This window comes from Camarhynchus parvulus, chromosome 5, assembly GCF_901933205.1.
Source record: "Camarhynchus parvulus chromosome 5, STF_HiC, whole genome shotgun sequence".
In the NCBI taxonomy this organism is placed as follows: Eukaryota; Metazoa; Chordata; class Aves; order Passeriformes; family Thraupidae; genus Camarhynchus; species Camarhynchus parvulus.
In genome coordinates this window covers 21,350,012-21,363,275 of record NC_044575.1, presented here as the reverse complement: position 1 = coordinate 21,363,275, position 13,264 = coordinate 21,350,012, and the positions used below count along the sequence as shown (strand labels likewise).

The window sequence follows — 13,264 nt, the reverse complement described above, 5'->3', positions numbered from 1 at the left end:
GGGTGGGCGCCTATTCTTGTCAGATCCGAGCTAATGAAAACAGCGGTGCCGGTCTTGCTCGTGGAGCAAAGGCCTGGAGGGTGGCGGGTGCCACGGGCCCCTCCCGAGCCGCCGTTTCGGGGGTCACATTCCCATTCTGCCGCATCCCGCTCCCCCCCAGATATACACATACACGGATGAAAGGCAAGAGTCCCCCCGCTCTGCACGGAGCGGGGGAAGCTCCGCGGGGGAAGGGAGGACACACGGTTCGGGCCCGGCGGGACCCGCTGGGAGCCCAGAGCAGCAGCCGGTGCCCCCGCTCCCCGCCCGCCGCCGGCTCCGCTGCGGCCCGCGCTCCCGAAGGGGTTAAGGTTCCTCTTGTCTTCCCTTTCTGTTACTCGTTTTTTCTTTTATTTAGTTAAATTTTCTCTTTTCTTTTCTTTTCTTTTCTTTTCTTTTCTTTTCTTTTCTTTTCTTTTCTTTTCTTTTCTTTCGAAGAACTGTGGATTTAGTTTGCGTAATATCTTTATTACTGAAAACTTCAAGGTAAGTGAGCAATAGAAACCAGATGTGGGGATGGGAGGAAGGCAGAGTAAGAGTAAGTAAGGGGTAGCAGGAGTTAACTGGGGGAGGAGAGGAATCAGGTTGATTGCGGGGGGAAGGACGACGAAAGGTGAGTATTGATTTATTTTTAAGCTCTTTCTGGGTTGTAATTGACCCCTCAAACCAAAAAGGGCTCCTGCCAGCCTCTGTCCCTTTGCAAGTCACCTCTGGCAATCCCAAAGGCTTGGTCCAATTCTGTGTGCTTGGTGACCCTGTTAAAATCCGTCCCTGCTGCCTTCCCGTTTGGATCCAGTAGTTTTACACCTGAGGAGAGCACGTTTTTAGAGGTAAATAAATAATGACCATCATAAACGTGTGGCGAGACCGGACTGAGAGCTCGCCCGGCTCTGTGCCGGGCGATCGCGGCACCGCCGTGCCACAGTAGGGAAACGGCTCACGGCAGCGCTGTCGGCCCTGAAGGGGTTAACGGGCGGGGGAGGCTTAAAGGCAGATAGCTGCGGGGAAAATCCGTATTGCCTTTAATAGAGAGAAGGGGGTCGCAGAGGCGAGGGTCCCCACAGCTGGGGCAGTGAGCAGAGAGACGGAGCGAACAGAGCGTGTCACGACCATTAAATCGTCCCCGGCTCTTCCGCCGACGCGGATGCCGCACTCATCCCTTCGTGGAGTTTATGTCATCTGCTTGATTTTCTGGTTTATAGTCATAAAAATTTTGGGGCTGGTTTGTTTTTCTGGTTTGGTTTATTTTATTTTTTTTTTAACGCAAAAGATATGATCTCCATCTTCCCTCAGCTTCCACACACCCCCATACACACACACACACACACACTCACACACACCCCTTCCTAGGCCCCCTCCCCTCCACTGTCATCATCTACATATTAATTGGGGGAGAGGTCTCCCTCTCTCTCTCTTTTTTTTTTTTTCAATGTGGTGGGGGGGAAAGCACAGAGAAGAGCCGCTTTAGAATGTAGTTTGGAGGGAGACACGGAGGGCAAGCGTATATGAGAGAGGGAGGGAGCGAAAGAAAAAGACCCCTTTTACTGTGCGAGAACTTAAGGGGGTTTGGAGATCTGGTCAGCTTTCACAAACATCTGAATCCTCTTAGAGCTCCCCGGCCCAGCTGTGAGTGTGTGTCTGTGCGAGAGGGAGAGAGAAAGAGTGGCTCCTGGTGCCCCTCCAAGCGCATTAAGGACACTCGGGCCTTTTAATTTTAGGAATGAATGCTGATACTTGTGTTTCTTATTGTGATCCGGCTGCCATGGATTCCTACTACAACGCAGCCTCCCAGGACACAGAAGGCTCCTCGCCTTTTAGGGCATTTCAAGCAAGTGACAAGTTCAGCCCTACTTTCCTGGCCAGCAAAGGACAAGGCTTTGGTGACAGCAGCACTAAGTGCCGGAGCCGCTACAGCCAGCAGGAATGTCAGTCCCTGGATGGCAGCGTGCAGGCTCCCGGCTCCGCCGGCTCTCCGGCCTCCTTTAACAAATACCCTCCGCAGCAACAGCAGCCGCCGCACCTCTATATGCAGCGAGGCCCCTGCAAAACCCCCCCGGACAGCAACGTCAAGCTGCAAGAGAGCAGCGGCCACAACGGAGCCCTGCAGGTCTCCTGTTACGGTGAGTCCTTAGCGCGCGGCGGGGAAGCACTGCAGGCGAAAGAGGAGAGAGACTCCCGGGCCTGGGAAGGACCTCTCGGGAATGTGGGGGGCGGCTGCCTGGCAGGACAAACCCTAGCGGGGTCAAGGAGACCTTGCCCGGCTCCGGCGCACAGCCCCCTCTCGCCGCAGCGGGGGCGGCCGTGCCCCACGAGTATCCTCGTTCCCAGCCGGCTCTGGAGCCCGCGATGCCCGCGGGAAGCCGCCCTTGCCTCGGGTCCCGCTCAGCCGCGATCTTAATCGTGGTTTCGGGTTGCGGCCGATGCGCTCCCGCAAAGCGTTAGCTCTAGTGCAATGCGGGGAACTCGGCGGAAATCGGGACAGAAAGAGAAAGAGGGGAGCGCCGGGCTGTGCAATGTACTCTCCGCGGGGACCGTTTTCGGCAGAAAGAATTTCTGGAAAATTTCGCCGAAATCATCATTTTTGCGGTAACGGCCTCTCCTGTCTCTCACTTTCTCCCCTAATTGCCACTCCCCTAATTGATTTCTGCCCGGCTGCAGATAACCCCCTCGCATCCCCTCCGTGGGTCATTAGCGGCAATTAAGACACTCCCTCGCGCTGGCGCTCGACAGTACAGCCGGGAACGGGGGCGCTTCTCATGTCGTTTCCGACCGTGGCTTTAAAAGGTTTTTTCGGGAGGTTTCCGCTGTATCGGGGCAGTTGGGGAAAAGCAAAACAAACAAACAGCTCCCCCTTAAAACAAACAGAAAAATTCAACAATGAAACAAATAACCGCCCTAAGTTTTCCTTAGAAGAGAAGGTGGAAATGAAAGCTCTTCCTTTCCCTCCCGGGGATCTCTCTGCGGGCCGAGGGGCTGTCCCGGCCTAGATTCAGAGCGTGTCTCCGTTGACGGAGTCCCATTCTCGATGCGTTAGTCCCAAAGGCAAGGACACCTATAGGACTGTGTCTCGAAGGAGACCCTAAGGCGGACAGTGACTAGGGACTGGGGGCACAGAGGAGGTGGAAGAAGTCCGGGTCAGGCAAGCAATCCCACTTCTAGGCTCCCGCCGTCATTTGAGCACTCTTTGCTCTATTTACCCTTTCCCTCCATCTCTAAACTTAAAGAGGGTAGAGGCGCCTCACTTACTTCTACCTGCCTCCCAAACCCCGGCTTGCCAGGTCGCCTTCAGGGGTCATGCCTCGCCCCCGGCTTGCAGCTGAGGTGTCCCCGGATCCAGCTCCACAGCCCCAGCTCCCCCACGCACAGGTGACTCCCCTTCACAGGAGAAGGACATTAGGTCCTCTCCATACAGCCGCGCCCGGGGGCCGCAGGCATAGCCCAGCTCCGCTGCGCCCGGACTCGCGCGGTTCCTTCCCGCTCCCGGAGCGCAACCATCCTCCCACGGGTGGTGTCTCCTCACACGGCCGCGCACTGGCATGAGGGCTGCTTGCACACATTTCCTGACCAGAGCGGATCCTCTCTTACTCTCTCTATCTTCCCCTGCCCTTTTCCCGTGGGCGGACAATCCCCACCAGCGTCAGGCCCGCTCCGCTCGTCCGCGGAGGCCTTCTGGGATCAGCCCGGGTTCCGCGGGAAAGGACACACGGTGGGACCAGGGAGACATGCGGGGCTGCGGCCCGTGCAGGAGGTAACCGGTCCCCGCTCCCTCTGCGAATGGAATCGCAGGTCAGCCCCCTGTGCCTTCCCCGCTGCCCCGACATCCTCTCTCTGCTAACCGGCTCTCTTGTTTTTGTAGGTTGCAAGGCCCAGGGCGCCGGCATAGCCTGTGATGACACGTTACAATCCCCCGGTAGAATCACACGAGTTTATTGCCTTCCTAACGCCGCCGGGGTTCCCCTGATTTATTTTCAAGCGAGGCTCGGGGTTCTCCTTCAGTGGGAGCCCCGCGGCGGCGGCGGGTGGCCCGGCCCGGCCCAGACCGCGCTCGTTGTGAGCTCCTTGTGATGTGGCTGGGGACGGTGGGCTCTAATGAGAGACACATGGTTCGGCAAGGATAATTAATAGCAATAGCGATAATAATAGTGCTTAATGGTTGAAGGGAGAGACTCGCTAATAACAGACAGATCGGGGTTTCGCTGAGCGACTGCAACATCCTTAGGCGCCTCTCCGCCTTTTCCCAAACCGCGAGACCACCGCGCCGGGCGCAGGAGTTGTGCCCGAGGAACCCCCGCGAGGGCTGCAGGGACGGGGAAACCTCGGAGTCGGGGCAGATCCCCCGGCGCGGTGAGACCGGGGAAAGAGAAAGCCGTGCTCGTTCTCCGCAGCGGGCACAGGCGCGGTCAGCAGCGCACAGGCTGTGCTCACGGCGGTGAGGAGAGCTACCCGGACCGGCTTGCTCGGGAAGCCGGGGACAGGCGATTGTCCCACTGCTTCCCGCCGACACCCGCCGCAGCTTCGGGCTGGTTCTGCCGTGCGCGTTGTGCCGAGGTCAAGGAGCGCGTTGTGCCCAGGTGAAGGAGCGCGTCGGGACCGCTGGCTCCCTGCGTCCCCCGCTGTGCGGGCCTGAGCAGGATGCTGGAGTGGTGGGAGCCGTGACTGTGAACCCCTCGATTTTAAAAACAGCAAAATCCCAAGATAAGAGGAAACAAACCCCAACCAAGCAAAACACAAACCGAGGCCAGCCAGCAGGCAGGCTCTCCTGCCAGGCGATACCCAGGCGCCCGGCAGGAAAGTTGCCGTGGGCCCTTCGCCCGGCCCGGTCCCCTCCTGGGGGTGCTGCTCCCCGCACGGCGGCCCCGTAGCCCTCGCCTTTCCCCCGGTGGCCGTGGAGGCCCGGGAGAGCCCGGAGCCGAGCGGGCGGGGGCCGGGCCGGCGGGGCACGGCGGGCATGGCACACACTCCGCTTGCTGGAGGGACAGGGTGTCCCCTCCTTTTTTTAGTTGCTTAATTTAATTTTATTTCTTTAATAAACAAGTCTTTTTGAGTTATAAAAAGCCCGAGCCTGCCATCTATTGCTCTCGGCTTCTATTTCTAGATCTAAGACCTTCCACTGCATTGTATGGATAAATATAGGCCAGGGAGAGCTGCGGCCGTAAATACACGGAGGACACGCACGGCAATCGTCGGAGCGCTTCCAGCCCGGCTTCTGGCAGGGACAGTGGCACCGGCGGCCCTGGCTCTGGGCCGGGCTCCCCGCGTCCCTGTCGCAGTGGCAGCTGCCAGCCTGTCCCTATGGGGTTCCCAGCACGGCTCCTTCTGTACCTACCCGGAGCCCGCTGCCCCTGCCCTGCGATGGGCCGGCAGCCTCGCCCTGCTTACCCCGCGTTCCCTGCCTCGATCAGGAGTACGGGCTATTCCACAAACCGGCACGGGCAGTGAAAGCCGAATTCTTAAAAAAAAAGTCGCAGAATGAGAGAATCTTCAAGGTTGGAAGACACCTTCAATATCATCTAGTCCTGAGAGCAGGTTATATATCTTGGCTTAGGAGGGGGAAAAGCTTTCGGATGATTTATGCGCTGTAGTAATCTGACTTGTTATTTCTACTGCGTGGAGCTGAAGAAAGTTATATTTCTGGAAACATATGTATTCACATACCCCTATACACACAGAAATGTATACGTATATTGCTGTCTAGAAATTCCGGCTGGAACAAAATCCTTTCGGGAGTGAAGGCGAATGTGATGGGGATGTTTGCTCAAAGGAAACAGGAGAAAGGAAACGGCTTTCTCTAACAGAGGAAATTCTTTAAGTACCCCGTTATGCAAATAACGACCTTTTTTTTTTAATTTAGTTAGCAAATAAAAAGTGCGGCCGTAAGTGCGTTATTATTAGAAGTACAGAAAGCCACTGCTGTAGGAATCGGAGGCTCGCTGCGTGCTTTTTAAATTGACACTTTTAATGGTTTTCTCCTCCTCCTCGTTCCCCGATGTAACGTAAGCTGCAGGCACGGCAGGAACGAGCTCGCTGGCGGTCCCTCTCCGCCTCCCACGAGAGACCGACCGCTCGCTGCCGGGCGCTCGGGGCTCCGCGCGGCGCCGCGCGGAGCCCCCGCCGGTGTTCAAGGGCTCTGCGGAGCTCGCCGTCCGCCGCGGAGGGCCCCCTTCCCTCGGCTTCCCCCACAGCCCCGCGCCCGGGGAGGAACGGGGGCCGTGTGCTCCCCCTGGGGCTCCCGGAGGGCTCCCCCACCTCGGGCGATGCCGTGTCCCCGCACCGGCACCGGGCCACCCTGCCAAGGATCTCCGCAGGAGCGGATCTGCCAGGCGGGGGATGGCGGTCCCTGCCCCTCGCCCGCCGAGAGGTCGGGGTGCAGAGGGCTTGGGGAGGGGTGTCCCGAACCGCCGCGGCCCTTCGTTCCTGCCTCCCCTTCCCTCTCCCCGGGCTTTGATCTCGGCTCCCGGCTCCTGCCCGGGCTCCTTCGCCGCGGCCGGGAGGCGGGCGGGATGTGCGGCCTCCCCCGCACCTCTCTCCGCCGGGGTGGGGAGATGCCGCTGCCCGGATCCCCGCGGGGAGCAACACGGGATATAAAGGGGAGCCGTGCGGGGGAGGCAGGCGCGAGTGGGGTAGCGGGGCAAGGGGACAAGAGGAGACGTGATCCAAGCTGGCATCAGGGATCAGGAGCCGGCCAGCGGAGCCAGGAGGGCGGGAGGCGAGGCGAGCTTCAGGGAGCAGGGCGGCAGAGCCGGCCCTTCCCTGCCGCTGATGTGGGACCGGCTGCCCGGCGAGGCTCGGCCGCCGGCTCCCGGCGTGCTGCTGACGCCGCCCTGGCAATAGCCCTCTCTTTTCCACAATAGGGCCACCAGATCTGCCATTCAAGGGTTCCGGCACCCTCCCAGGGAGGGGAGGGAGCTCTCGCCAGGAGTTTGGCTAAGCCTCTGTTTGAACAGACACTCGGAGGTGCGGGATCTCCTCCGCGGAAACCTGCGGGATTTCCTCAGGGAGCCAGACGCGAAGGTAGGGCTCACGTTCCTTTCCCCTAGGGCCGCGCAGGAAGGTTTATTCGCGGCTCTTTCCAAAAGGTGTTTTGCGCTTCTCTTGAATTGGACGGTAGAATTGGTAGATCTGGCTGGAGGCTTTTATAGGATTCCTGACCCGAGCTGTTTATAACACTCATGTGTCAAAGGACCGGGAGACTCCCTCCCCCTGTATCCCCGCCGCTCCCTCCTTGCAGGAAGATTTCTTTTCGCACTAGAGCTGTTTATTTTCGACTTGTCCGCTGCTGATTGGAATTAACTCCGCTTTAGCCCTACACTTCAGCAGCGCACGCCTGTAAACCCAGCAGGACTTTACCAGCAACAAGAAGGTGCGGAAAGAAAGAGAGTCTTAAAATTTTTACTAGTCTTAATTATTTTGAAAGAAACACAGAGCGAAGCAGACGAGAAAAGTACTGATGTAGAGAGAGATTTGGAGATGCTTATTTGAGTGCGTTTTTTTCCTAAGGGTTTGGTGTAGGAGTCCTATTAACAATATATGCTGATGCCAGATAGTGCAAATGAGCTCTGTGTGTGTTATCTGGAGCTGCAGGCTGTTTATTTTGTGCAGCCTTTTGAGTGTACATTCAGTGTGGTTGCATGACTAACTGGCTGGAGTGATTCACTGGCTGCTTTATGGGTGACTGCTCAAAACAAGTTGTGAATCAAAAGAGATTTCTTTGGCTGTGGTTTCTAACCTCCCAAGTTAAATGCACCCACGGTTTAAGGGGAGCTAATGTGCAGACTTCAATCCCTCAGATCGTGAGGATTTATTCATTTTCCAAGCCCTGCATTCAAAGCCATGATGAGTTTCCCTTGTAAGAGGGAGGTGATGTCTGAGAGGCTCGGAGCCAAGGTCTGCTGCTATAGGACATCTCCAGACCTGTCCATTCGCTCACCCTAGTTCCTGGCTCTTTAGCCAGTTTTGCTCCCCGGAGTCCTTAAGATGCTTTATTACTTGTTCAGGGCGTTTTTTGTAGTTTAGCAATTCTCAAGTTAAAAGTGTGAATATGTCTTGGGGCAGTAAGAAGTTTTTATTCTCATTTTACACTTGGAAGAACTGACACTTGGAATACCCGAGTGGCTTGTGCAAGGTGGAGCTGTGGCCACTCAGTGGCATCAGTGTGACCTTTGCAAGGGCCATGGCTCAGGCAGAAAGAAGCACTCAGCCGGCTTGAGAAGGAGCCACTGCTGGAGTCAGAAACTCATGGAGTAGAGGTCCCATGTGTGATTTTGTAGGGGCTTTAACTTGGGTTTCTTGACAGCCATGTCCTTATTCTGTGCAAAAAGCTGTAAGCAATCAGTGTGTTCGCATATCCTCGGATTTTTCGGTATGTAAAATAGGCTCAACCTGCCAATCCACGTTAATGGTCTAATCTTTAAAAAGTAACTCATCAGCATAGGCAACCTATATTGGCCAACACAAGATACAAGTTATGCTTTTCAGAAAATGCTGAGCAATCCCTGCCCCAAAAGTCCTATGTTTCTGAGGTACCACTCCTACACATCTGAAAAAAAATCCCATCTCAATTGTTAATCATGTTGGAAAGCACAGGTCTAATATCTTTATGTAGATACATTTTCAAATGGAAAAAAGAAATAGTTGTGGATTAGGAGAAGCCTGAGTGGTAATGCAGATGATATAGGACCCCTGTGACTTGAGAAACATTTACTAGGAGATGGATGGGAACATTTCATATTGATAAAATGTCAGAGCAATTTATCATAGTTACACGTGTCTCAGCAGCCTCAACTTGTAAAGGAAAGTTCATAAGTAAAGGAGGAAAGCTACTTACATATAATAAATAAATGATCTCCACTTTATTTTCTGTGTAAGTTCAGATGATTCAATGCTATTATACATACTGGTGAATCTGCTTGGCCATATTTTTCATTCATGCTTGTTAATCATCTTCATATTTTGACTGTCACATAAGTAGATACAATGTGAAGGAGCAATTGTGATCGTCATGATAATTCTAAGGTCATTTTTTGGTCAAAGAGAGGGATCAATGAGAAATAGGGTAAATAGATGGAGAGAGGAAGGAGAAGAGATGAATGAGGAGAGGCAGGTTAAGAAGAAGAAGAACAGAAGATATCTTGAATGGGAAATAAGCAGTGACAGACTCAGACTTATTATGGAAGGTGGTCTGCAACAGATTTTATGAACTATTTAAGTATGAACCCACCAGTATAAAATCCTTTATATCTCCCTTGAGAATATCTGTGATTCACATTTTGTAGCTGCTGTCTTCGGGTCCCAGCAGGACTTAGTCATGACAAGTTGGTATATCATGAGCTATGGTCTCTCATCAGCACTGACTGAACACTGTTGCATTATCCAACTCAGTACTAAATGTCTATTTAAGTCTGTTTGTATCTATTTTTTTTTTTTAAATGAAGATGCAGTTTAAGTGTCATCCTTTTTACACTTAATCTGCTTATTGGAAACAGATGGTTGAATCACTATTGTTTCTAACTATATTTTTTATTAGCAAGAACTAATAGGTTCATTATCTGTAAGGCAGTGGGTGAGCTGGTGGTGCAGCGTGAAAGGTAAGCTGGTTTACTCACCAACAGACTGTATGCTGCATGCTGAGCCTGGCTGCAAACTCTGTGGGACTTAACATAACAGACACATCTATTCAGGGGAAGTCTGAAAACCCTGCAAAATCAGAGGGCAGGGAGTCAACAGCATCAAGCCCATCAGAGAAGTGCTATCAATGGGGAATGAGAGTACAAATGCTTTGGGCAGACTGGTGTTGAGGGGAAATAAAATAAATTTGTACGATCTCAATATAACTCCTATCTGATTGCTGTTCCCCATCTGGGCTCTAGGTGCAAGCACTGCTTCTTAAAAGAAATATCTCATGTCACATCAGTTTCTCCCTGCAGTGGAAGCAGTCCCCTCAGGACTTTGGATAGTGACTGGCTGGTTCACTTGGGAGCTGTACATCAGTTTTAGGGTAGGATGCTGTTTCCAAAAAGGGAAATGGGGAACTGTATTCATTCTTTTTATGCAAGAGAGATCAGATAACAAAAGTGCTTGCACATATCTAATCTATTCAGGAACAGTGGGAAGTGAAAGAAATTCACACTAGAATTAAATCAAAACAAACCAAAGTTGTACAGTATGCAAAGGGAAAGAGTGCAGTATCGAGAATTTTCCCAGAAAGGGTCAAAAACAATCAGAGAATGACTCTGTTCTGGGACAGTGCTCAGAGAGATCTGAAGTCCCATCTGTAAGACCATGGCTCTGCAAGGTGTTGAGAAATGTGTGTGACAGAGGCCAGAATTTGTTTTGCAAAACAGGGGAAACAGGAAAATATTGCTCAGCCCAAAACTTAATCTGTCACAGCAAGGTTTCTGAAAGAAAAGAAAAGCACTTTAAAAATGATACCACAGGCTCACAGGGGTACCAGTCTGCTGGGCATGGAGCTGTTTTCAGGCTGTTGGGTCTGCCAGGTGGGGATGGGTCACTTGAGAGACTGTTCCTCTCCAGTGTGTGTGTGCACAAGCCCACAGCATCAGGTTTTTCCTGCCCCAGAGATGCCACTCAAGAATTACTGAGTATTGTCAGTGGGAACATGTGGAACATGTCTATTCCCACTGTAAGGCCAGCTGCAAAGGGGAATGGGCAGAGCCTTGCTCTGCACAGCTTGTTCCCAGAGGGAGTCTGAGGCCAAACAGTGGGGCAGAGTATGCCCTAGAGCCTGGGCCACAGTGCTGCTCTGCAGTTTATGAGGCAAGGAGACCTTCTGGAGCACCTTGAGGTTCTTTTCCAGCCTTCCCTGGGATGGTGCATGCCCAGACCTCTTCCTGGAGCAGAGTCAGGAGCACAGCTGTGGCAAGGACCCATAGCTGAGAGCTGAGAAGCCCTGCACTATAGACATAACCTGGTTTATCAAGATTTGGTCTGAACCTTCATAAGCAGATTGGAGCCAGATATCACTCTGAGCTAGACAGGACATAGCCAAATGCTAGAAGGCAATAGGAAGAAGAACCTACCTAAATTGGCAGAGGACCTGCAGACATTTTGTGTTTCTCACATCTCCAGTGAGGACTTCCAAGATAAATAGCCGATGGACCAGACAGTTAGACAGAATGTGCAGAAGGCCAGAAACACTCCATGAAGCTGTGGGATTTATGGCAGAGCTTACATATTGCATTTCAGCTCTTGAACAGAAATTGGAAAGCTGCTACTGGAAGAGAGGGAAGCTGCTTGCTTTATATAGGTATGAGCTCTTGTGCTAGAGAAATGAGTATTTCCATCCAGATCATACCACTTCAAGCTATTAGAAAAAGGGACTTATGAAGGATAGAAAGCAATGGGTATTGGCTGCAACATCAAACATGAGCGCAGCAACTCAGTTAACTCTGGCTCTGTTGGCGAGGGGAAATATCCACAGAAAGGGATGTTATAAATACATGGCTGGTCAGGACAGAGCCTCATAAAAATCATAAAAATCATGAAAGACCCTAAGTCAGCTCAGGAAAAGTAGGAACTTGTAGCTCTACATGCAAAGTTGGGTGATGCTGGTTTTAAGTTATAGTTGAAGCTATAATAAAACTTATTTGTGCCTGGGCTTGGATATTAGGTTGGTATCCAGAGAACCCTGCTGTTCCCTTGTGGCCTTTAATTAGTTTGGTTTCATGGCTGGTTGTCCTGGAAATCCCTCTTTCCTTGGCCTGGGTGGTAAAAATTGGAATTCTTAGTTGATCAACCTTTTTATCCATTTGTCAGCAGTCCGCCTCAGAGGGTGGGCAATGGGAATAGCCAAGTGGCAGGAGAGGGGTTTATCACCTGTGTAATTTACGGGCATCATAGGTGCTCATTCAGGTGTGGAATTTAAAGATGAAATGTTGTATAGGAGATGGGAAAATAAAACAATGTACAACAAGCACTCTTGAGAGTTCATTATCACCAAAACACTCAAAAAAAGAGTTTCTGATGTTTTGCTGTGATGCCTTGAAGTTGTAAAGTCTTTACTCATGCCATGAGAGAGCTGTTTATGAGTAAAATGCAGACAGATAATGGCAAATTACTACAAGGAGGTGTGATGGTTTTCTTGCATCTGTTGTATTTCTAAAGTGTGTCCCCAAAGATGGGGAGAAACCCTACTGCCGTTGGTCATGGAAACCAGAGAGGGAGATGATGGGACAGTCCAACATGGGTCTGAGGGAAGGCAGGGGCTGAGAAAAGTGTCCTTGCTGGCAAAAAATGCATGCAGCAGACCAGACTGCTGGGATCCAGGAAATTGCTCAGCATAGCCAAGGTGGGAGATGAACTAACACTGAGCATATACATGGCTGTAGCTGGGACCTGGTCAGTCCTGAAAGCACTAGGGCTTTCAGCCTGTGGTGTTTTCCTTCAAAAACATGGCTCATGTGAAAGAAAGAGGTTTGGGCAATCTGTTGGTGGTGTCTGCCTCTGTGGACAGGCCCTGAGCTGTCTCTTTGAGCTTCTACACAGCTTTTTGGACTTCATCAGCTGTCCTGGTTAGAGAAGAAAGCTAGCAAGAGCTTTTCTGTGTGATACATTAACCAGAGGTTGGTTGTGTCTTACCATTACTAGATAATATCTGGGATGTGCCTTACTAGGCTAATTTTGGTTTCCACAGTGAATATCTGGAGGTGAAAATGGCTTTCATGTTAGCACAAGTCCATCAAATACTGCAACATGGGTCTGCCATCCCCTGGGTAGAGCAGCCCTCCCTCAAGAGACTGAGCCAGCGGGTACTGCACAGGCAGCCACGCAGAGCCTGTGGTACAGCTGGCATGTCCTGGTGAGGGGTGAGCCCTTTAGCAGGAACCAATGATGCTTTATAAACAGGCTGTCATGAGCTCCAGGCTGCCAAGCTAAATTGAACCCAGAGCAAGGTGAACTGCTGAAAAGAGGCATAGCATGCACCCCGGGCAAACTCAGCCAGGAGCAAGGGGGCAGTGCTTCCCCCATGTCAGGGAAGGGAGCACAGAACTGTCAGCCTGTCTGGCCTTGCAGGGCACTGATCCTGCTCCTGGAGGCTCAGCTGAAGGCTTGCCAGGATTACAAAATCTCCACATGGCCCTTGTGAGAAGAGAAAGCTACCCTGACAGTGAAAGGAGAGCAGCCAGGCATTTTCAGGCTGAAGCAGTTTCCATTGAACACAGCTGGGGGTGCCTGTGGGGTCGGAACAGCATTGACACAAGAGCACAGT

At 52.3% G+C, this 13,264-nt stretch overlaps 1 protein-coding gene across 2 annotated transcripts in view; it reads left to right on the top strand.

Moving 5' to 3' along the window:
* The first annotated feature begins 503 nt into the window (after window positions 1–503).
* The window catches only part of ALX4 (ALX homeobox 4), a 44,456-nt gene continuing 31,695 nt past the window's right edge, over window positions 504–13,264 (top strand). Inside the window, exons 1-2 of one of the 2 annotated variants that reach the window (XM_030950547.1) lie at window positions 504–525; window positions 1,758–2,159. In XM_030950547.1, coding sequence (XP_030806407.1) covers window positions 1,760–2,159 — 400 coding nt within the window. In that variant the 5' untranslated portion in view covers window positions 504–525; window positions 1,758–1,759. Of the gene's footprint in view, window positions 526–655; window positions 870–1,757; window positions 2,160–13,264 lie in introns of those variants that run through there. The other variant, XM_030950546.1, reaches the window with a different exon arrangement.